Below are 22,006 nucleotides of genomic sequence, written 5' to 3' on the forward strand. Positions count from 1 at the left end.
ATGTGCTGCCTGGTCAACAGTGGTTGTAAGTTGTTGCCTGCTCTAAAACACAGCCACAGTCCAGAGATGCTGAAGTGTTATGAAAATGTCTCAGTGTGAAAGAAATGCATGACTGAATATTTATTATGGGCTAAGTGCTTTACCTGATTTCTTTATTTAATTCTCACAGCAGTAATGGGAAATCAGAATTATCATTTTCCATTCCTACTCGGAGGGTGGAGAAACTGAAGCCCATAGAGGTGAATAAGTTGGCCAAGGTCATAGAGCCGTTAAACTGAAGAGCAGAGAATTTAACATCAATCTGCTCAGCGAAAGCAGCCAAACTTTACCATGAGGCTGAGGGCCGAGGGAGCCCTGGCCCCTCTCAGTGTGAGTCTGGCCCTCCAAAGCCACTCTGATGCTATCTTTGTGCTAAGTTTTATATTTCCTCAAAGGAAACTACTATAATGGACCCTTGAGTTAAAAACTCAGCTCCTTCCCAAGGGCCGGTTATAACTCAAGTTGGTCACTGAAGGCTCAGGCTCCTCTGCACAGCCTTCTGAGTCTCTCTCCTGTGCACAGGAAGAGCTCAGTGTCCTTAGAGAGACCCTGGCCCAGGATTTCTTGGTTAACCACACCCAGGAAAGGGTGCTGTCATGTTCCTTCCAGGACTCTTCAGGGGTTAAATCTGTATCTAAGACCATCTGGAAGCAAAAGGGGCTGGCATTCCCATCTCTGGTCATAAGTTAAAACTAAATTTCCCTTGGTAAACCAAGTTGTTTGTATGTCAGGCCAATCGTAACTCGAGGGTCCACTGTGCATGGTATATAATAGCTGTTCAGTATACGTTTCTAGAATGAATACAAGCTACTTTAATCTCTCTGAATATGGAATGTCAAATATACCAAAATTATGTTTTAGGAAAACACAACTTTCTGAAGAAAATCTTTTAACGGGAACTTTCTTAGAAACGCATGCAAAAGTCCAGAGAGACTTAGGCAGGGATTGAGCAGCTTGAGGGGCGAGACCCTCACCCCTATAGCTCCACCCCTCCTGGGAGGCAGGTGCAGGTGGTGCAGAATTGGTTGCTCAGACAGCCAAAGGGTCAAAGGGTGGCGGCTCCTGCTCTTCCTGCAGTCAGTGTTGAAGACCTGATGGTCACTGTTTCTGAATACGAATCTTTGTCTTGAGCACTGCAGGTGAAAACACTCCTTTCCTCTCTCCTAGCCATCACCCAACGGTATTGCCTAAGGATGTAACTGCACATAAATGACACCTTCTGGGGTCTCCTTTTATCATGTCCCTGTTTCATCCTGGCGATCCCTATCCAGGGCCTGCCCAGACTGTTAGCACAGGGCGACTGGCTTCTCTGTGAAACACGGAGAATGACACAGGTCTTGCAGACGATGCGATGCTAATGGACTTGACTTTTTAATGTTCTTCTGCGGAGTCCATGTGTCATGGGATATAATGGCCGGGAGGTTTCTTAGATGACATCTGGTCAGACTCCCCGTGGAATACTGGGTTACTCTGAATCACAAGCAGCTCGAATGCCTGTTTGAACTCTTCCAGCCACTGGGGAAAAGCAGGTCATTCTGTTATTTAAAACGTGGTAAGTTATGCTGAGCTGAGTTTGATAACATGGCACTCGCCTCTAAACATGTGAGATTGTGCCATGTCATCTTGCTGTGACATATTAATACTGGGTTAATACTGGATGTATCAGTCACCTTTTCCCATTAGCTTAAACAGCTCTGCCTACTGCCCCACAACAGTGAGTGAATGAATCAGAAACAACTCCTGAACTAGAAATGATTCCCTCTTGAAAGTTTAAATCAAGGAATGCTGATTCTATGACTGATCATAGAAACTTGGGGGTGGATCCACCAGCACTCGGAATCTAAATTGTTTAGAAACAAAGAAACCTAATTGAAAAGACTGGCTAATGCCTTCAACCACCATAAGCAAAAGGTATAATTTATTGTATAGAGAAAAGAGGCTTGGTGGATGCAATTAATTTTTTATCACTTTGTTTTAATCAAACCTTTTCGTATGACTCTAATTAGAGAGTACTAGAAAAGTGTCATACCTGGCGAAAGGACTTTGATTGTGTCAAGTAAATAGGTACATTTCTTGGTTTAAAGGACAGCAAATAAATCAGCCTATGCATGAATCCTTTATCTTGTCCCGTCATTACAGTAAATGGTGACACTGAATTGTCATGGGCTGTATCAAAGCCATGGCATTGGTCATTGATTTATTTATCTCCTTTTATATCTTTCCCAACATGGGCTCTAGGCAATTACTATCAATGAATTCCTTCAGCTCTATGTTCATTACCTTAGCAAGTATTTACTGAATACCTGTGGCGTTGCCAGACTGTTTTAGGGATTAGGCATAACCTGGAAATTCTAACAAGATTCTCACAAGGATGCAAACTGGAAATTCTAACTACAAGAATGTTTCTTAGGAAATTCAGTGAAACAATTCTAATTTAGAAGAAAAACTTGGGTCACAAACTGTATAGCCTTTAAAAAAATTATCCCTCGAGTTAAAGTTGTGTTCAATAATTTTTGAACAGTGAGATCACCTGAGATTGTCACAGAGACTTTCATAACTCTCTGCAGACCCCTGAATTAGGGCTTGTATTTTACCAGTGTCCCTGAGTAACTGGGACGTGTGGGGAAGGACTAGGCTAAGGGATTGACATGTGCTGGTTCCTGTCACATCCATGCTCATTCATAAGCTTGGTTTAGGGTTTGACACATTATCAAACCACTGTGCCATTTGACTTTTTGATCCAAAATTCATGTCTGGAAGAGAAAGACTAGTAGCGGGACCTAGAATATACATTTAGGCTGTCATCTATGTGATCCAGTGTTGAGTGCCATTTGGCCTCTCTGTGATCTCACTGAGCCTATTCGGTCCACATCATAATGGTGCGTGTGTGGCCGTGTCACCTCATCCTGGAAATGGGGCTGGGCCTCAGTGAGGTAGCAAATGCTTTAAAAGAGCATGGGGCCGAAAGGTGGAAATGCTGGATTGGAATCTAGGCTTGTTTCTGTCCAAATTACAAGTTTCTTCCTCTGTTCTCCAGTGTGTCATTACCTCGGTCTATCACTGTAGATCATAAATCAAAAAAGTAGTTTTTCCTTTGTTCCAACAGACTGAAAGCATAGAGTTCTATGTGACCAGGAAAACGTATCGCACTGTATTAGTTCCCTGCCCCTGTATTTTTTATTGGATCTGTAAATGGTACACACTTTACAATTGAGAATTATCAAGCCAACATATGGTTTCAATCAAACGATTCTAATATGCCATTATGAAGAAAGCAGGGAAATGAGAACATAACCAACGTTTATGCTTTTGCAAATGTCTTTTAATAAAAATCTATGAAGTGAACGGTCTAGAGTTAAGTATGCACACATTTATATTTATTTTTACCTTCCCTGCTGGCCATACCTAAAAGCCAGAGCTCACAGCTTTCATTCAGCTGCGTTTTATGATTTCCTGAAGGCTGGGGCACTGTTTACCGGCAGTTCAGATCATAGCTTACCGTGTCAGGCCGTGTGGCTCAGAAGCAGCCTGTTCCTTATGCCAGCGAGAGCCTGAGGATTGTTCACACCACTCCCATTTGCCTGAAAGAGAGATTCACATCCCTGGGGAGGTCTTGCCTCTGAAATACTTCAGATTGGGAAACACTGAATTTCAGTTAGATTGTGGTCACGCACACCCAGACCAGTTTGGTAAAACTCAGTGTGGTAAGTTGGAGGCAATGACTGATGTAGGTTATGGAAAAATCCTGACTCTTCAAGTTGGCGTAATGCAGGGTAGAGAGTCTTTGTCACAACCATTGTTGTTATGATTTGTGTAGAAGTCACAGTGCTTCACACAGCATTGCATTTCCTCTTCCGGGTGGCACTTGTGAGGTAGGCATTACCAGCTATGCATCCGTATGTGCCCGTGGGACAGTCAGTTCCAGGAGGTTGTGACCTGCTGTCCTGGCTGGCGGTCAGTGCCACCTATGCATCATCTCCTCGCATTTGCTTCCGAGACTTTGTTTGGCTTTCGTGACACCAAAGTCTCCTGTTTTTCTTCCATTCCTGCCTGGCACTGTTAATGGCATGTTCATGTTCATTTTCCACTTTTGTTATTGCACGTTCCTTGAGTGATTTTTCTTTGCTTCTTCTATTTTCCTTGTTGCTGACCTTCTTCATTCCTAGGCCTATTGATATCACCCGCATTCTCACAACTCTTAAATTTAAGCTCCAGTGATGTGTCACTTCCCTCACCACACAGATCGGGCGGTTGTGAATTCTTCATGTTCTCTCTTCCTGACACAGTTTGCAAACAGTTGCAGAACGCCAGAGCTGTAAGATGGAGGGGCCTGCATCCTGAGCCATCCTCGCACAGGTTCCCCTTAGCTACGCTGTGAGCAGGGAGCAAATCCCGTGTGCTCAGCCCTCACAATCCCAGGGTTCCTGGCCATCACAGCTCGGGTTATACTGACACAGGATTGGCAAACTTTTCTATGATGTTCAGGTAGTACATATTTTAGACTTTGCAGAGGCAAAACTGAGATACTATGGTTACCTAAAACAATAGAGAAAACAACTTTCCCTGTTTTCACTGATGAAATTAAAGATGTAACAATAATATAATGTGTGATGATATACACAATTTATTATTATATAATATACTCTGTAGGACAGATCCACTAATGAGAAAAAGAAAATATTTACACGTGTGGGGGAGAACTATGGTATCTTGCTTAGCGGAAGTTCAAAACTAGTGTTTCCCGTCAGCAAAATCAATTGCAAATTCTCTTACTATTTTTTGTGATGCTATATATAAACTCATTTCATTTTTGAAACTGCCTTTCCTCAAAAATACTGCCAAATAGTATATTAACCCATATTATTTTAGTGAAGCATATTTATTGCTTGCATATATTTACAGAATTTAGATTCTTCTCTATTTAACTAATTATTTTTGCAGTGTTGAGTGCTAGGCAAGCTCAGCACTGAGCTGTAGATTCTCTTGCTGCCTGCCTTTCGGCATACTATGACATTGAAGATTAATCACTTTCTGTTAGCGTTAGGTGGACCCTCTTTAATGCTACAGTTAAATGAATTTTGAAATATGAATATCTTTTTTCACTGGCCTTGAGAGTGAAGAAAGAGAGCTTCCAGAACTGTACTTTGAACTCAGAAGATGAATCCATTACAAAGTTGTGTGGGAAATGAAGAGCTCATTTTCTTTTTAATTTTAGACAGTACAGGAAGTATGTAAAACAGCCTGCCGTTATTCTGACTCAGTTCCTAAGTGTCATGGAAATATCTTTTCTGCCATATAAGTACCTCAAATAAATATTGTTTTTGCCTTATAGTTTTATGTTGAATTCGTTAGAAGACATCAAGCTTGCAGCAAAAGCTAATTCTTGAAGTTATTCACTGTTTGATATTAGGAACTGGGGATGGTTCTTTTTGTTCAGAAAAATTCCAATCTAAGCTGTGTGATCCAAAAAATAGCAACAAATTTTACTAGTGACAGGTTATTGAACTGCCAAGTGGTAACGCCATGGATATTTTTAGGTAACTCACAGATCCAAATCTTAAAAAAAAAAAAAATCATAGAATTGGCAAGTATTAAGTACGTGGGATGAAATCGAGTTCATCAGTAACTCTACCAGAACAATATCACATGATAGGCAAAATATTTTCTGCAAAGTCTCTGCTAATGAATGATACCATGAATAATTACAGGGTTAAAAAACTTTATTTTATTTTTGACAAGCCTCATAAGTTTGTTCAACAAAGCGTTTTCTGTCCCGGGTTGTATTTTCTTAATCATTACTGGTGATACATCTCAGCAGGCTGCACTTCGGGAATAGCTGCAGATTCCACTCGTGATATATTAAATTGTGCTTCTCCACTGTGAGTCTATTCTTTTCTGGCTCTTTCACACGGACAACACAAGCGAGATCTGTAATAGAACTCAGTATTGATTCCCCCAATAAGCACACCCCAAGCAGCACTGGTGACATCTGCCGACTCCTCAGGGACCTCAGCAAACCCCTTACAGTTACTTGTTTTGTATTTAATTGATGACTAATGTTGTTCTTAATGTTCCCAATTCTTTGAACAACTAGCGTTTTTGTTTCATTTTGGGTGCTGTGACCGGTATTTAACTCAACATCAATAGATGGTTTTCTTTTTTGGCTGACCAACAAAGGAACGACTTTGGAAACTTACTTTGTTATAACTTTATTTTTTAAAAAATATTTTTGAGAAGGGATTTTGTTGTGATAAGATATTCAGTTTAAATATCCCGAGTTTCTTGACCATTGCTTTCCTGTGAGTTGTAGCTATTATGATAAATGCTTAACCTAGTCATGCTATCACAATGTATTCTTTTCCTTTTTTCCCTTTTTGGTATTGGAGACTGAATTCGGGCCTTCCCAGTGAGCTACATCCCAGCCCTTTTTGATTTTGAGACAGGGTTTCTTAAATTGTTAGGATGCCCAGGCTGGGCTAAAACCTTCAATCCTCCTGCTTCAGCCTCCCAGAGTGCTGAGAATACTGGCACGCACCACCAGGCCCAGCCTTGATGCCATATTGTATTCTATAGCACAGTGTCATTGCATAGCGAATGCAATGCTTTGCTGTCTAAATTGGAAAGGGGAGCCAGAGATACAGGGAGGAGCAAGGGGAGGGGAGGAGAAGAAAAAAGGAATTACGATGTATTGTGTACACGTACAAACACCGCACGAGGAGTGCAAACATTACGCGCTGCGAACATGGGCTAATAAAAAAGCAATTCAGACTCCACTGCCTCAAGAAGCAGGGCCCCCAAAGCCCACCGTGGTCGTTTATTTTATTGATGTAGTAGGTGTGCATGCTGAGAAGGCAAATTAATGTAAACGTCACTGTCTGGCAGTGTTGTGAGGAGTGCTGCTTTTACCGGATTGTGACAGGGAAGGGGTGAACCGACTGTCACACGGGGTCTCCATGACCACCACATCAGGGACCCGAGAAGCTCATTTGTCACTTCTAGCATTTTCATTTTTGGTAATTGGAAAGGGCATTTCTTTGCATTTGATCACGTCATCTGAAAATGAAGATGTTTTCTGTCTTCTTTTGTTGCTCCGTGGTTGCCCTCACCCTGCCTCATGTTTTGTACTGGCTGAGATCCCTGTTCAAATCCGAGTGAAGTGGGGATGGCAGGGTATTCTGCCTCCCTCTGATTGCAGGTGGGAAGCATTTTCTCCCTCTCCAGCAGTTCTATTATCTGTGGGGTGTTTGTAGGTAATATTTAATGGGTGGAAACGTTTCTCTTTTTCCTTTTTGGTTAGTTCTATCATGAACAATTATTGAATGTTGCCAGATGTTTCATTCTGGATCTAAGAAGGTTTTGTATGTGTAATCCACATATGCTTATTTAATGTTTTTAACAAGGTGACTATATTGCTTGATTTTCAAATGTTAAAATCACTTTGCATTTGTGGAATAATCACTGAGGACCCTTTTTTTCTCCATTGCCAAATTTTATTTTCCAATATTTATTTAAAGATTTTTGCATCAGTGAGAAAAATCAGGAGAAATATCAGCATGTATGTTTCTTTTATTGCAGTGTCCCTAGGTTTGGCCTCAAGTGTGCTGGCCTCTCGAAAGCAGTTGAAAGTCTCTCCTCCTTTTCCACTTTCTGCAAGAATGGGTAAAACTGGTACATTTTTTTCCCCCTAAATGTTGGTAAACCTCACTACTTGCACCTGAGATTCTCTTTGTGGGTAAATATTTACAATTTACTTTTAAAAATAAAAGTAAGTTTATTCAGGTTATTGTTTTGTAAGAGAGTATTGGCCATTAGTTATTTCAAGAAATTAGTTTCTGTCCTATTTTACTATTATATGTAAACAATACATGAATCCACTTTCAGTGTTTTCAAAGATGCCCTTGAACACCAGAACTAACAGATGACTTCTAACTCTTCCAGCTGGCCATCTTGTTTCCTTGACAGCAGGCTTGGGATGATGTTTAGGTATGCACGCCTAAGTGTGTGTGTTCTGGAATTAGGAAGACCTCGTCCTGAACATAGCTGCTATTTCTTTGAGTGTGAGACCTTTGGGCTCATTTATAAAATGGTGAGAACTTCTCACCATAAGGCTGTTGGAGAATACCTGGAGACAATCACATAGTAAATCAACATTACTACTACTCCACTCTGCTCATTCAGATGTTATTCTTTTTCATCTCAAAGTTTTTAGTAAGAAGAATTTGCCCTAAATCTGGAAGACTATTTTGTGTGTGTGTGTGTGTGTGTGCCAGATGCATCTTTCACTCTATTATGTGCAATAACAATAAAATTTCATGTCATCAAGATTATCCAAAAGTAATATTAGGTATTTTTATTGTCCAAATAAACACGATGACCAAGCATCATGAGACAATGCCCTTATTACTTTTACCCCTTGGAACGTGAAAGGCTTTCTCTCTCCAAGTGCTCCTTGTGCCAGAGTGGGAACGCTCTCAGCGATTGTTCAGGAGACTCAGCAGGCTTCTGGCCGCCTCCCCAGCTCCAGCTGCTTCATGAGCTTTGGGGGTGCATGGAGTTTGGGCCTCTCGGGGCTGATTTACAGTGTTCATCCTATGGGCAACTGTGCTTGGAGCACTCCTCTTCTTAAGTGTGTTTGACATAGTGTTCAAGCAAAGCCACCAAAGAATTGATGCGATTTGCAAATGACAGGGTGTTTTAATTGCAAATTAGACAGACTTCTTCCATGAAAATGTGTAGCTCAAGGAAAAACCATACAGATGTTTTGAACCAGAAGACTTTCATAGGCTTAGTTTTCCTGGGACTCTAATATTCTCACAGTTTTCTCTTATTTATCTACGCAATCAGTATGTCGTAAGTCATCTCTACTTTAATATAGCTTTAATCTATTCCAGAAGACCATCTTACTCTTAAACTTGTGACTTGCATGCACCATATCTAGATGTGTGTGTAAATACATATGTATTCCTTTCCTGCACTTCTTGCACATAGACAGATATTGGTGTATAAATGGCAAATCTCTATTTACCCAAGAATGAATCTGTCCTGGAAAACAGGCTTTTCTTGAAGATCAGTTCATAAGTTGTCCCACCCCTCTGAGCAAATCTGACTTTGTATCTTGGGCCCGTGGACCTGGCACTTTCTAGCCTGCATACACTTGCACTGGGTTCCCACGTGACCGCCTCTATGGACTTTCAAGGCCATCGGAGCCTCCCGGAGGACAGGAAGTCTGGCTCTGCTGTTGGTGACACACCAATGATGTGATGTCTGGTTTCTATTAAAAATCAAGAAGCAAAAGGCTTGATGCCAAAAACAAAAGTGGACGATGTCACACATGAATGCTGGGATTTTGCTTAATATTCTAAGCAACCACCCCAGAGGGATGCGGGGCCCAGGGCCCAGTGGACAATCATGCTGGAGGCTCAGTCAGGGATGAGATGGCAGCTGCAGGCTGCTTCCATTGTGGTCTTTCGGATTTTCTGTTAAGTGGCCCCAGGGAAGCTGGCTAGAAATGTACTAGCTGCCTAGCTAGAGGCTAAGCAGTTTCTTGGGAGAGTGACAGGCCTGTGTTCATTCAGAGTTTTGAGGTAAAGTACATCAAACTCCCTAGCTTATGCACACATGTATGACCTCTGAAAATCAGCCACCTGTTAGGATGTGGCTCGTCCCCAGGCAGACTCCCGACAGAGCCGTCTTTGAGCTGTCCTTTGAACCAGGTCCCAGGGGCTTCTCTGTCTACACATGTAAGTATGTATTATTATCATGTGTTTATACACATAAGTCTGGATACATGCCTATCATGCGTACTGAATGTGAATGTGCATATCTGTATCAGGTGGGGGATGAGGTCCTGGGGTGAAGAGATACACAACTGGCATCTGTCCTCGAGGGAGGAGCGCACGGACTCACCAGGAGACGACCGTGTCGCTTACGGAAGTAACTTGGGGTCAGAAGAGCTGTGATGTGGGCAGGACAGGCAGGAGCGGGGTCACCGATGCCGCGGGGCAGATGACACCGGTGCTAGTCCAGGCACTCACTGAAAGTCATTCGCTGTTCCTCGTCCTCAGAGTTGAGGTGTTTGGAATGGCATCCCGTGTGGCCAGGATAACCCTCCTTACAGCAGAGCATGGAAGGGGCAGAGATCAGGGATCTTTCGAGAAGCAGGGAAGAATATTAATATGAATATTTAGACACTGAGATGTAGCAGTCTTACTGTGTGTTGGGAACTCAGGTGGAGCTTTGATTTATCACTTCACTCAATCCTTTAACAAGACTGTCAGCAAAGTATCATCTGGAGGCTGAGAACCTTCTGGAGAGAGGGACTGTTGGGGATTGGGCCTGAGGTGGAGATGGGTGAAGCACGGAGACATCACCAGAGGGTCTTGTTTCTGGAGCAAGAATCTGAGAATATGGGAACATTCAATGTCTTAACTGGGCCACTTGGAAGGAAGGATGGGCCTGGGTAAGCAACACTTTTTCAAAGCTATGAACATAATCGTACTTAAAAATGTGATTCTCCACAGGCTCAAACTGTAGGATGGTCTATTTTCAGATTTTTACTCAGAAAAAGAACCTTGTCCTTCTTTCAAAAAAGGAAATCTTGTCTTTCTTTCAAAAGGAAAAGAAAAATAATGATAGTTCCTAATTTTTTCGAATGTTTGCTAGTGTTAGAAATCATCCCAAGTGCTCACCCTTCCAACGAACCCAAGTAACGAGTGTGTAAGACTTGAGCTATCATCAGTCCTATTTTACAGATGTGAAGATGGAGGTGTAAGGAATCTAGATAATTCATCCAAGGCTCATGTCTCAAAAGGAACTGCTGGAACCAACATGAAAAAACCCAACAGCTGATTCCAGAGCCTGCATTCTTAACCCCAAGTCCAGAAAAGTGTTAGATTATCCTTCAAGACAAAGCATTTCGGTTATGGCAAAAAAAAAAAAAAAAAAAAAAAAAATTAAAGAAGTAAATTGTAGCAAGATGTGCCCTTTCAGAATTAAAATATGGCTTAGGTATTTAAAGATTTTCTGCCTTGAGGCCCTTCAGGCTGCTGATAAATGTGCGCTGTCTTGGGCAGAGTTTGGAAGCAACTTGGTGGTAGCTTTGAGCCGTCAGCCCCTGGATTTCTGCAGCTGTGATTCTCAGGTGCAGTTCTGGCTCTCTTGTCTCAGCTTCCTGGTGCCGGAGCCTTCAGAATGCTGATTCTTCTCTCCTTCTTTATTTTTGTTTCCTCTGCTCGAGTCATTTAAAATGATTACCAGCCATGAGCCCTGTGTTGCACTAAAATCTTACTCCCCAAGTTATTTTTTTCTTATTTCCACTGTATCCTTTCCCAGTGTCTTTTTTTGACTTGAAGCAAGGAAGAAAAAGAATAAACAGGTCTGGCTTTGATGATCTTGTTGATTTTGCTGTGGAAGAAACCTGCAAAAATGCTTTTCAAAACATTTGAAATGGGAGCCATCTGGGAGGTGTTTAAATGCAGTGGAAAAATAAGAGATTCACGAGGAATGGATTTTCAGGGAGCTTGAAGAGGGAAAATAGAAAGTCCAAGCAGTTTAAAATGCAGCTTGTTTGCCAGAGGGATTCTTCTGGCCCTGGTATGTCTACAGGTGAGTTCTTGCCTGGATTCTGTGCAGAATGGTTTAGGGCGCAGAGCTGGATAGGAGGGTGGTGCCCCAGTACTTAGTAGCTGGGGACTTTAGGCAAATCTCTGTGCTTTGCCTGTGACGGTCTGTTTTCCCTCTGTAACCCAGAGCTTGTGATGATAATTCACTCGTTGCTTTTGTGCAGAGTAAGTGGCGTATCCACAGCTCTTTGTCCAGTGCTTGGAACATCATAACCTAAATTTGGGTAAATGATATTGTTTTGTAAGCTTTTGTCCTTCTTCTACTGACATTCAGAAAGTCCCTGTGCTAAGCAGTGGTTTTCCAACCTTTCTACCCGGTCACAGCTCAGTTCCTAAGACAGCACCCAGCATGGACCCAGCTCTCTCCCACTTCCCCCAGCAGGGGAAGGCGCTGGGACGAGACGCTTGGCCACTCTGGGGCCGGGATTGCTCGTTGGCACAGTGGAGATGACTGTTTCTTTCTCGTCATGGCTTCCTCAAGATTAAAGAATAGCTGTGTGAGAACAGCGTGGCTGCCCAGGTGCTGGGCCGGCCAGCGCTGCAGGTCCGGAGCAAGCGGCCCCGGCTCCCTGAGCATCCGGCCCACGGTCCTGCCTCACGACGTTCTAGAAGGGCTGCTGGTGTCCCCTGCTGTCCTGCGGGCTGCAAAGGGAAGTTGGCACCGTGGCTCCCACATCGGGAGTCTCCGTCTGTCTCTCTCGGCCCTGGCACAAGGCCTGATGCCCATAACTTCAGGAGGAGAGAAAGTTGATTTTGGTTTACATTTCAGGTCCAAAGAAGAAACAACGCAGCAGAGGGCCTGGCCGAAGGAAAGCCGGCCGGTCGTGTAGTGGTGGGCGGGAAGCGGAGGACAGGAGGGAGCAGGGGAGTAGGTAACCCTGAGAGAACACCACGCCCAACAGCAGCGAGGGTCCCTTCACTCCCGAGGGACCCTTTAAGTAGCGCTTGTTCTCAGCCCTCTGCCAGGTTTGTTTCCCTCCTCCCCACTCAGTTCTCTTCAGCTTCCCCTTCGGTTTCCTTGGGTTGCATTGTCGGAATTTGGGGGCGTTGGGATAGGACCTCGGACCCCAGCCTCTAGTCTTGGGGACCCTCCAGCAGCAGGAACTGGCAGTCCTGGTGCTGCCCCTCCTCCTCTGGCTCAGCCTCCACTTCTCAGCATCGTGAGCTGAGCGCAGCTGATCCCACTGTTTCAGGCAGACCCTGGGCCCAGACCACCTGTCTCTCTTCCCTCACTTCCCACCCCCTGGTGACTCGACCTCGGACACCATGGGAGCAGCGCCAGCCAGCGGCTCGGCTGTCACCTGCTGGAGGTGGCAACTTTGCAGGTTTGTAGGGTTTCCTGGAGGTGGAGCCCTAACTCCCCTGGAAATCGCAGGTTAGTAGACTTCTGTGAAGAGTGAAGGATCTTAGGCTTTGCTGGCTGTGGCTGCCTGTTCTCTACTACAACTATTAGACTCTATGAGTGTAATGTGAAGGAAGCCATGGCAAATGTGTAAGTGATGCACCCGATGGGTTTTAATAGAGCCCTGGCAGCCCAGCACAATCCATAATCCCACCACTCTGGGAGGCGGAGGCAGCAGGATTGTGACTTGGAGCCCAGCCTGGGAAAAAAACAAGGGCTAGGAATTAGCACACTGAGAGGGATCTGGGCGCAGTACCCAGACACACACACACACACACACACACACACACACACACACACACACACACAGAGAACTTTACAGAAACAAGTTTGGCCCAGATGGGCTGAGATTGCAGAACCTGAATTACAAGAAATCAAAGCCCAATTTGGGGAATTTGTCAATTTCACTTTCTTTAATTTCAATTTATTTTAATTCAGTGAAAACTTCTTCAGAGGAGCAACGAGCCAAACTCTTACCGAGTACCGCCAGGAAGCATTAATTGTTCTTAGCAAGCCTGTGAGGCCACTGTTTACTGTTTTTCAGTGATATGAGGGAGTTGTTTCCTGATAAATGGTGGCAAGGAGACTCAAAACCAGGCTGTCTTGGACCTGCAGACCCGTATTAAGTATTTAAGTTCTGCACTGCTGGCTGCATAGAGTACGGAGAACTGGCCACAGAATACATGGCCCGGAAGACAGGGCTCCATTTGAGTTGGAACCCAAAGAAAATGTCAGCAAAATAAAAAAGTCTCTGATATCTGAAGAGAAGTATGAAATATAGGAGCATAAGGAAGCTTCCTGCCAGCAAGTAGAAAGCAAGCAATCCCAGACAGGGCAATAATGACCTTGGGTCTTGAAGAACAAATAGGATTTTGAGAGGTAGAGGAAGTACGGAAGCGCGAGAAGCCATAGCTGGTCGAGGTGGCACAGGCCATCAAAGAGAAGCTGGGTCTCCAGCGAAGTCTGGCCAAAGCTTTGCTCCACCTGTCCCTCTGGCCTGCTCTGGGTCTACCTCAGGCCTGAGACTGCCATCCCCTGCATGAAGTTATTCTCATCTGGCCTGCTCTTGCAAGCTGTTTCCTTGGGTTCTGAGAATAGGGAAATAATACTCTGGTCACTAAGAGCAGAAGGGCAGAGCAGGAGCGGCTGAGTCATACGCTGAGTAGATACTGCGAGGAGGGAATGCAGAAGAGAGTTGTAGCAGGGCCGGAGCCCGAGGGCCTCAGGTTATGGCGTCAGGAAGGACTGGACAGTCCAAGGATCACTTGTACTGGACACTGGAAGTTTTGGGCCTGACTTAAGGACCAACAGTGTTGCCCAGAGTAGCCTAAGTCTGTCAGAACTGTGACAGAACTGAATTCACTGGCCAGTTGCCTTTTCCAAAACTTATGATAATTGCAATTTAAATAATTATCTGGGCAATCGTCTTCACATATTTTATCTCCCCTAGGTTACCAGGGCAAGAACCTAGTTGTCTATTTCCACATTATCCTTGTATTCAGTGCTTTGCCTTCTAGGGTAGTCTGAGATCCTTCAGTGTTTGTGGATTGACTGCTTGCTTGGATGGCTGATTTCCGCCTGCCATCTTTCCTGGATAGAGAGCCAGAGCAGTCTTGCAGGGATTCGCCAGCCTTTCTCAGTAGGAACAGGCTCTCCCAAGAAAAGATTCCTGCAGTCTCCAGTGCTTCTCTCTTGGTCCTCCTCATCTGGGAAGGTTGGGAGCCCAGAGGAAGTTCTCAAATCACCTCATGGAACCCAAACTCTTGCATCATTTACAGAGGGAAGGAGATTTTCTAGGTGCTCAGCCTTGTGGAGAGATGGGGTCAAACTGGAAGAGGCCAGCAGCACTCTTACCACTGCCTTTGTGTTGTTTTCATATAAATATTTTTACTGGGACATTTTTGGCAACGGGTGGCCAGATCCCAGTGCTGCAGTGAGCAAGATAGCTTTGCTCACCGCATGCCAGTGGTATGCATTCCAGTCAACTGGGGCCAGTGCGATTTGAAATCCTGTCCTTTTTCACTTTTGTCTTGATGCTTTCCCACTGACTCAGTGTCTACCCTTTATCCTTTCTTCAAATGGGAAACAGCTGGGCTGTAGTGAAATCCACATCCAAATTCCTCCTCTCTTCTCCGAGTGATGACCAGGGTGACAGCTGTTTCTGACACACGAACCCCATTACAGATGTTTTGCTAATTACTGAAATGCTCAATTTGGCAGCTTGCCCCTGGAGTGAGGCTCAAAGCCTGACTCACGCATTGAACATCTTCTGCTACTCACCTTGCTCGTTCTCCGTAGAGGGCTGTCGGCCACGTGGTGGAGGAAGGTCTGGAAGGTTATTCCTCTCTGACGAGTGTGTGCAAGAAAACACGGGCAAGGCGGCCTCACCCTCCTGGGCAGCTGACCTTGGTGGCAGTGAACTGTCCTTGTGAAATTCTCAGCAGGGAAAGGCTTGATGAATATAATCAAGAACCACTCAGTCAAGGTGTCGTCCCACCAGGTAGGAATGGCTGTGGAGAGGGCGGGCGGATGGGTGGACACAGTGAAAATGGATCGAGATGGGAAGGGGATCCAGGAGGGGGAGGTGAGAGAAGCAAGAGAAGAAATGATGCAAAAGAGAAAACAGAAACAACAATCCTTCCGCTTCTTTCACAAAAGACCTCTCTGCAGTGAGGAGCCCGCCCCAGTGTGAACGGCTGCAGAGGAGCAACACCTGTGTTCAAGCTCGTGTGTTGCACATTGGTCCTTGTCATGATTCAGCTTTGTCCACAGTGCATTTGACCCACGGCCTCGCACTCGAGAATGAAGGGAAACAGTATTTGGTAAGAAGGTCTTGTGATAATAAAAATGAGTTACACGTACACAGCCTTATGTGATTTCTCTCCCAGCATTTTCTTATTCATCATCTCAGCTCATTTCTACGACATTATAGGGTAAGCAAAATACATTTCTAAACGGATTTTGTTGGTGCTTAGTACTTGTACAGGATAAGGAGTTTCGTTTTGGTGTCTTGGTGCATGCATATAACATGCGAGATTGTTTTCATTCCTCATTACCCTCCTCCTGCCTCGGGATCCCCTTCCGCCTGTCCAAGAGTCTTCTTTCTACTTTGTGTCATCGCTTTCTTTCTCTCCCTAGATTCATTATATGAGAGAGAACATGTGACATTTGGCTTATTTTGCTTAACGTGTTGGTCTCTAGTTCTATTCCTACAAATGACATGGTTTTGTTCTCTAAGGCTGAATAATACTCCATTGTGTATATGTATTACATTTTTCTTTATCCATTCTTCTCTTGACAGGCTTCTAGGCTGTTTCCATAGTTAACTGTTGAGAAGTGAGCCATGCAGGAATCTCCACAGCATGCTCTCCATGATTCTTTGGGGAATATACTGCAGAGGGGCAGGTAGGTCAGAAGGTGCCTTAGTCACTTTCTCATGCTGGGACAAAATACCTGACACCGACAGCTTGGAGGAGTGTTTTATTGTGGCTCACAAGTCTTAGAAGATTCCGTCTATAGTTGGCGGAAATGGCATGGAGGAAGGGCTGGCCACAGAGGAAATCTGCTCATCTCATAGCAGCCAGGGAGTGGGGGAGGAGGGAGGAGCCGGGGAGGGACATGCACCTCCCAGGTCACAAGGACAAGGACCCGCCTCTGCACACCAGGCTGTGCCCTAACAGCACATCCAGCTCTGGGCTCTTCCTTGGACTGACCCACCGATGTTCATGGTGCCCATGATCCAGTCCTCTTCTAAAAGCCCCACTGCCTCTGGACACAAGAGACTTTGGGGGACTTTCTAGATCTAAACCAGAAGATATAGTTGTCTGTATGGTTAGATTTCTCGAGGTCCTCCATACTGATTTCCACAGTGGCAGTACTAGTTTACCTCCCACCAACAGTGTAGAAGAGATCCTGTCCCTTTGCATCTTGCCAGGAAATGGACTATTTTTCTGTCTTAGTCTTCCTTGCCCTCAATCTCTCTATCTGATATAAATTGAAGCCGTTAATTCTGCCTCTGCAGTGGTTACTGAGCCAGCCCCTGTTGCCCCACGACAGTGTGATAGCTTAGTTCAGACTTATTTCTGCCCGTAGCAAGTGTTGCAGTTCCCTTGCAGCCAGACCCCTACACTTCTGACTTCTGTTTACGTGATTATCGATTATCATGATCTATCCAAAGCCAGGAGCTGATCCTGCTTCTGTCCTTCTCGCACGTGTACAGCTCTTCACTGCCTTATTAGCAGGCCTGGACTTTTATGTGATTCATAATCTCATTTTTGCTTGGGTCTGTCTCTCCTTAGTTTCCAGATGGCTTGTGATTGCCTTCAGCATACTTCTCCGCCTGTTCCTGTGAGATGCTGCATCTGGAATGCCCTGGCTCTCTGGGTATTTTGTGAAACTTCTACTCAGACTTGTTAAGACTCAACAAAATTCTCATTTGTGAAGGTTGCTATGAGTCAGGAAGAGACCAAAGTTCCCCTTCCCCTGGACGTGGCAGTGAACACAAACTTTCTGGTACTTATCAAGTTCAGAAAATTACTTGTTTGCATGACCAGTTCTTGCACAGTACCATTGGCTTATCTTTATGTCACCTCTAATTATCGCCTGATGCTTGTCACATAAATAGATTTTACAAATTAGGAAAGACGAGGGTGGGGAGTGCTAAGGGAATGAAAGACACTAAGGGAATGAAACTTTTGAGAAGTGTTTTAATCCAGCTCCTCTGGGTCTGTATTTTTGTCCGTGGAATGGATCCCTTCCGTTGTCTTTATGACCTGGTGTTGATGATTTGTGATTGTAGGAAATTCTAGTATCTTCTCATTTTCTTAGCCATCGAGGCCAGAATCAAATCCAGGATCTCCTGACTTCAAGTCCATGTCTACTTAGTATGCTTGTTTTTTCCCAAGCAAAGGTTGAGATGAACTAGAAAGATGCACAATGTGAGAAAAAGAAATCCAGGCCTTCGAGTTGGTATTCTGAGGTATGAGCTGTGGCCTGCTGTGAGGCTGTCCTGCTGGCCCCACTTTCCCAGTGTGGATGGAGAGTGCTGATCTCGCTTGCAGACCCGCCACTGTCCCTGCTCTACTGCTTCCTCCTTCCGCGCTGGAGGCAGGCTTCGTGCATCAGCAACTGAACGCATTCTGCACATTCTCACTGAGCCTGCAGATCAGAATTCTCTTAACACTGCACTGTAAGATGCCAGTTCTATCTAGCAGGGAGTTTTAATGCCAAGAATATGCATGTGGTCAAAAGTAAAATAAACTATCTGCCATTTTTGGCATAAGGTCTCCTCTCTGAAGTCTCAGTTCTGTTACATTCTGACGCTGGGCTTCTGGTGTATTTGAACTTGGGTTTCTGGCCTCTGCAGGTGACAGTGAAGGAAAATATGCCCAGGTCCCTGGAATGCTCAGGCCCTTTCATGATGAACCCGTGCGTACCCTCCATTCCATGAGTGATCAGCAGGCTTTTATATTCTTTCAGGCCTAACCCAGTGACTCAGTAACTCAGTTGCAGAAGCAACTGAGATGCAAGGGTAAGTTACAAGGGTATCTACATTCGGTGCATCTGAGCAGAGTGAAAGTCAATCATAATTGGGGACAGACGTGGACACACAGTGCTCATGATCTTTTCCTTCTCACTGGCCTACCGCAAGGGAAGTGTTACCTCATTTTGGCACTCCTGCCACTTGCCAGAGGCTCATTCAGCAAAGCGTTTGAACACTTGGGGAATCGTTGATGCTGTTGGAAAGGAGGCTATATCGGAACACTCTCCTGATCCTAATTAAATAAATTTTTTCCTTCCTGCGCTTGGTGTGTAATAAGTGTAAAAATGAATTTTTGCAGAACGAGTGGATCCTTACTCCTCTTTAGTTTGCAGTTGCACTGCCAGGTGTTGTGTGCCTTCAGAATGACCCTCATTCATCTTGGTGCATACAGATCTCCCACTCTTTGAGCTGCCTTCACTTCCCTGACTTTGGAAATAGCTGGCTGGGATGTAATTAAATATTTTGCTTTGTGTCTCAGGCTACTTTCTTAGTCTCTCAGGTGAGACAGCCTCTTGTTTCTCTTGGTATCTATCATGAGGCTCATTGTGTAGATAGAACAACATGAGTATTCACCATAGATTGTTGTCCATGGTCCTAGAAAGATAGACTCTTAAAAGGAGTACCAAGGCAAGAGAGGGAGGTTTATCCTGGTGTGGGGAAGGTGAGGATTATGGCGTGTGAGCAGAGCCATGGCCTCAAGAATACTGGGTGACATGGTCCCCAGAACTGGTGAAACGAACTGATATGTCTTATTATCTATCATGCAATATTTCATGATATCTCTTATTCTACCTCTGCAGTGTAGTAGTGTAGTTCAGAGAAGTAGAAGCCACTGGAGCACATTCAGAAGAAAGGGTTGGAGTCAGTAAGTGTCTTGGTCAGCCCTGTCTACTGTATAACAAATACCGTTGAGTGGGTAGCTTCAATCACCAAGATTACTTTTCATCGCTCTGGAGATGTACGTGGGAGAGGTCACAATGCCAACATGTTTGGGATCCATGTGAGCACTCTGACCTGGTTACATCCTCATGTGGTCTTTCCTTGGTGCCTGCACACAGAGAGCAAGCTTCAGTCACTTCACCTCCTGCGAGGATACTCCTGTCATCACAGGCACTGCATGCTTGCTGCTCACATGCATCGCTTTGGGGGTCAGGCTTCGGCACACGGACTCCAGAAGGACGCTCTGACTCAGACAGCATGTGATGAGGGCTCCGACTCAGACAGCATGTGATGAGGGCCCGGTCACACTCTGTGGCAGGTCATGCCCTCCGGGAGGAAGGGCTCAGGGCTGGCATGAGAGCTGTCCGGGTACAGCAGAAGCCCATGTCTGCAGCAGGAATGAGCCTCTGCAGAGGTCATTGCAGGTGGCATGAGTGTGGTGGGGAGGAGATACAAGGGGTACAGGCTGGGGACCCTCTGGATGGCGCCATGTGGCGTAGCTCACCTTCGCCTCTTAGCAGTGCATGTGGAAAACAACACAGTCCTACACTGCAGTGTGTCTTCTATGTTACCTAACATCAAGCATTCCTTTCTGTATGAGGTACATGGGGTGGATATGGACAAACATATGGTGCCTATTCCCTGCTTGGAAGACTTAGCCATAAAATAAATTTGAGAAACTAAGCATATCACATGGCAAACAAACTGAAGTAATTATTTGAAATGTCAACATATGTAATGAAATGTAAAGTTCAAGACTTCAAGCTTTGTATCTAGGAGATAGATTCATGGTGCGACCCTCTGAATCTCTGAAATGCTTTAATAACCAGAGCATCAGCTATGCCAAGAGTGAAAATCATTCCAGAGTATTCTATCATTTGCTTCTTACAGAGGCTGTGGCTGTGGGCTTCAGAGGTCATGAAAGAGACAGAAATCCTGGATTTACCCGTGGACCTAAGGCTGATCTTGTAAGATTTCAGCCTAATAAGTGGGGCTTCCTCCTAGAAGCTGGAGTTGTCCCCAGATGAATCCACTGCCTTAGTATGCAGTAGGCTTTCCAGAAGAGTTTAAGGCTGGACTAAAGAAATGGCTTTTGGGTGCAGTGGAGTGGTTAAGTCCATAGCATTGTGTTTCAGGCAGTCCTCAGGCAATCAGGAGAGGAAACAGCTGACGCTGCGCAGTGCTCTACGTTGCTCTGATCTCCTGCAGTTTAAGTGTGTTAAGTGCATTGAGACTTCAAATATTTTCACGTTATGCTAGGCTAAGTGGCCTGTTACTCCCTTCCACGCCCTGGAGCACCTGTGTTTCAGTTCTACCTACGTCACCGAGGAGCAGTCCATGGGACACCATGACACACTCGTCCACTTTCTGGCTTTGTTCTCATCACTTTCCCAAAGCACCTCCCAAACTGCTTCTCTCTGGGTCCTCCCCTTCCGGCCCTGGATCTGACTCTTCACCCACCTAATGCCACCTCCTCATCAGACCTAAGAAGCCATGTTGGGCCTGTAACTATCATTTTGGGTTCTCTAACCCAGCTCTGCTGCCTCTGAGGACAGAGGGTAAACACAGCCCTTGGTTCTCAGAGCTTGAGCTCATCTTGTGGGCACTGTCTCCTGGGTACTACTCCCTCTAACTCTTCTGAAGAGGTACAGCAGAAACCAAGACATTCCTTGAATCTTACATAATCGGTTCTGCAAGGTGCCAGAGGCATGCACATATATAGGAAGGAGATGCCCTCTCCTCTTACCCAACAACTTGGGAGGCTGAGTTCTTCCAGATGGCCCTAACTCTGAGGTTTCCAAGTGCAGATCAGAGCAGTTGCTTAAAAAGCAGTAAAACTGGGTGTATTTCTCTGCCCCTCTCTGAATCATGCTTTGTACCACACAGCCCAATTAAATGACTTTCACACATGGCAATACCTTAGTTTTTATATCTTTTCAAGGGAAAAGCAAAACTGGGCAGTAGAGGAAAATGAGCCACGTCGACATCTGAGTGATTTTGAAACTATTCTGTTTAGGTCCCTTTGTTGATAAGACAATATATTAAAAATTTTCCACTAGGTGGCTTTGTATGCCTGTGCTAATGGCATAGAATAATGACTACCTGGGTATAATTTTTTCGGTTCCCATTCGTTTATTTCATGAAATACCCTGGAGTCTTAATACACACTGTCCTGTACCTGCACAAAAACTGCTCTCAGATGTGTGAGTGCAGTTAGCACATATGTTCCAGCTCCAAAATGCTTCTGAGGATAGTTTTTTTTTATATAATTAAACATGACCTAGTAGAGAATTGTAAAAATGTGTTTCACTTTGGATATAAACCAGAAGAGGCCTGGCGAGATTTTCTGGGATCTGGAGCCCGAAGCTAAAGTATAAAAGTGGCCTTGGTCAATCCCCGGTACCAAAAAAAAAAAAAAAAAGTGGCCTTGGGAAATGATGCCTGCACCAGCCATGGGACCAT

At 44.8% G+C, this 22,006-nt stretch overlaps 1 protein-coding gene across 2 annotated transcripts in view; it reads left to right on the forward strand.

Moving 5' to 3' along the window:
- The window catches only part of LOC110350574 (uncharacterized), a 33,758-nt gene extending 11,970 nt beyond the window's left edge, over window positions 1-21,788 (forward strand). The window contains exons 3-6 of one of the 2 annotated variants that reach the window (XR_015451412.1): window positions 15,361-15,562; window positions 15,721-15,884; window positions 16,364-16,467; window positions 17,361-21,788. Coding sequence is in view for 1 of the 2 variants with exons in the window: in XM_087211517.1 (XP_087067643.1) it covers window positions 15,361-15,562; window positions 15,721-15,884; window positions 16,364-16,384 (387 nt within the window). In the remaining variant the exon portion in view is untranslated. Of the gene's footprint in view, window positions 1-15,360; window positions 15,563-15,720; window positions 15,885-16,363 lie in introns of both variants that reach the window. The other variant, XM_087211517.1, reaches the window with a different exon arrangement.
- Window positions 21,789-22,006: the final 218 nt, after the last annotated feature.

Source organism: Heterocephalus glaber, unplaced genomic scaffold (assembly GCF_053883595.1).
Source record: "Heterocephalus glaber isolate CG9 unplaced genomic scaffold, H.glaber_assembly_v1.0 deba00001428, whole genome shotgun sequence".
NCBI lineage: Eukaryota > Metazoa > Chordata > Mammalia > Rodentia > Bathyergidae > Heterocephalus > Heterocephalus glaber.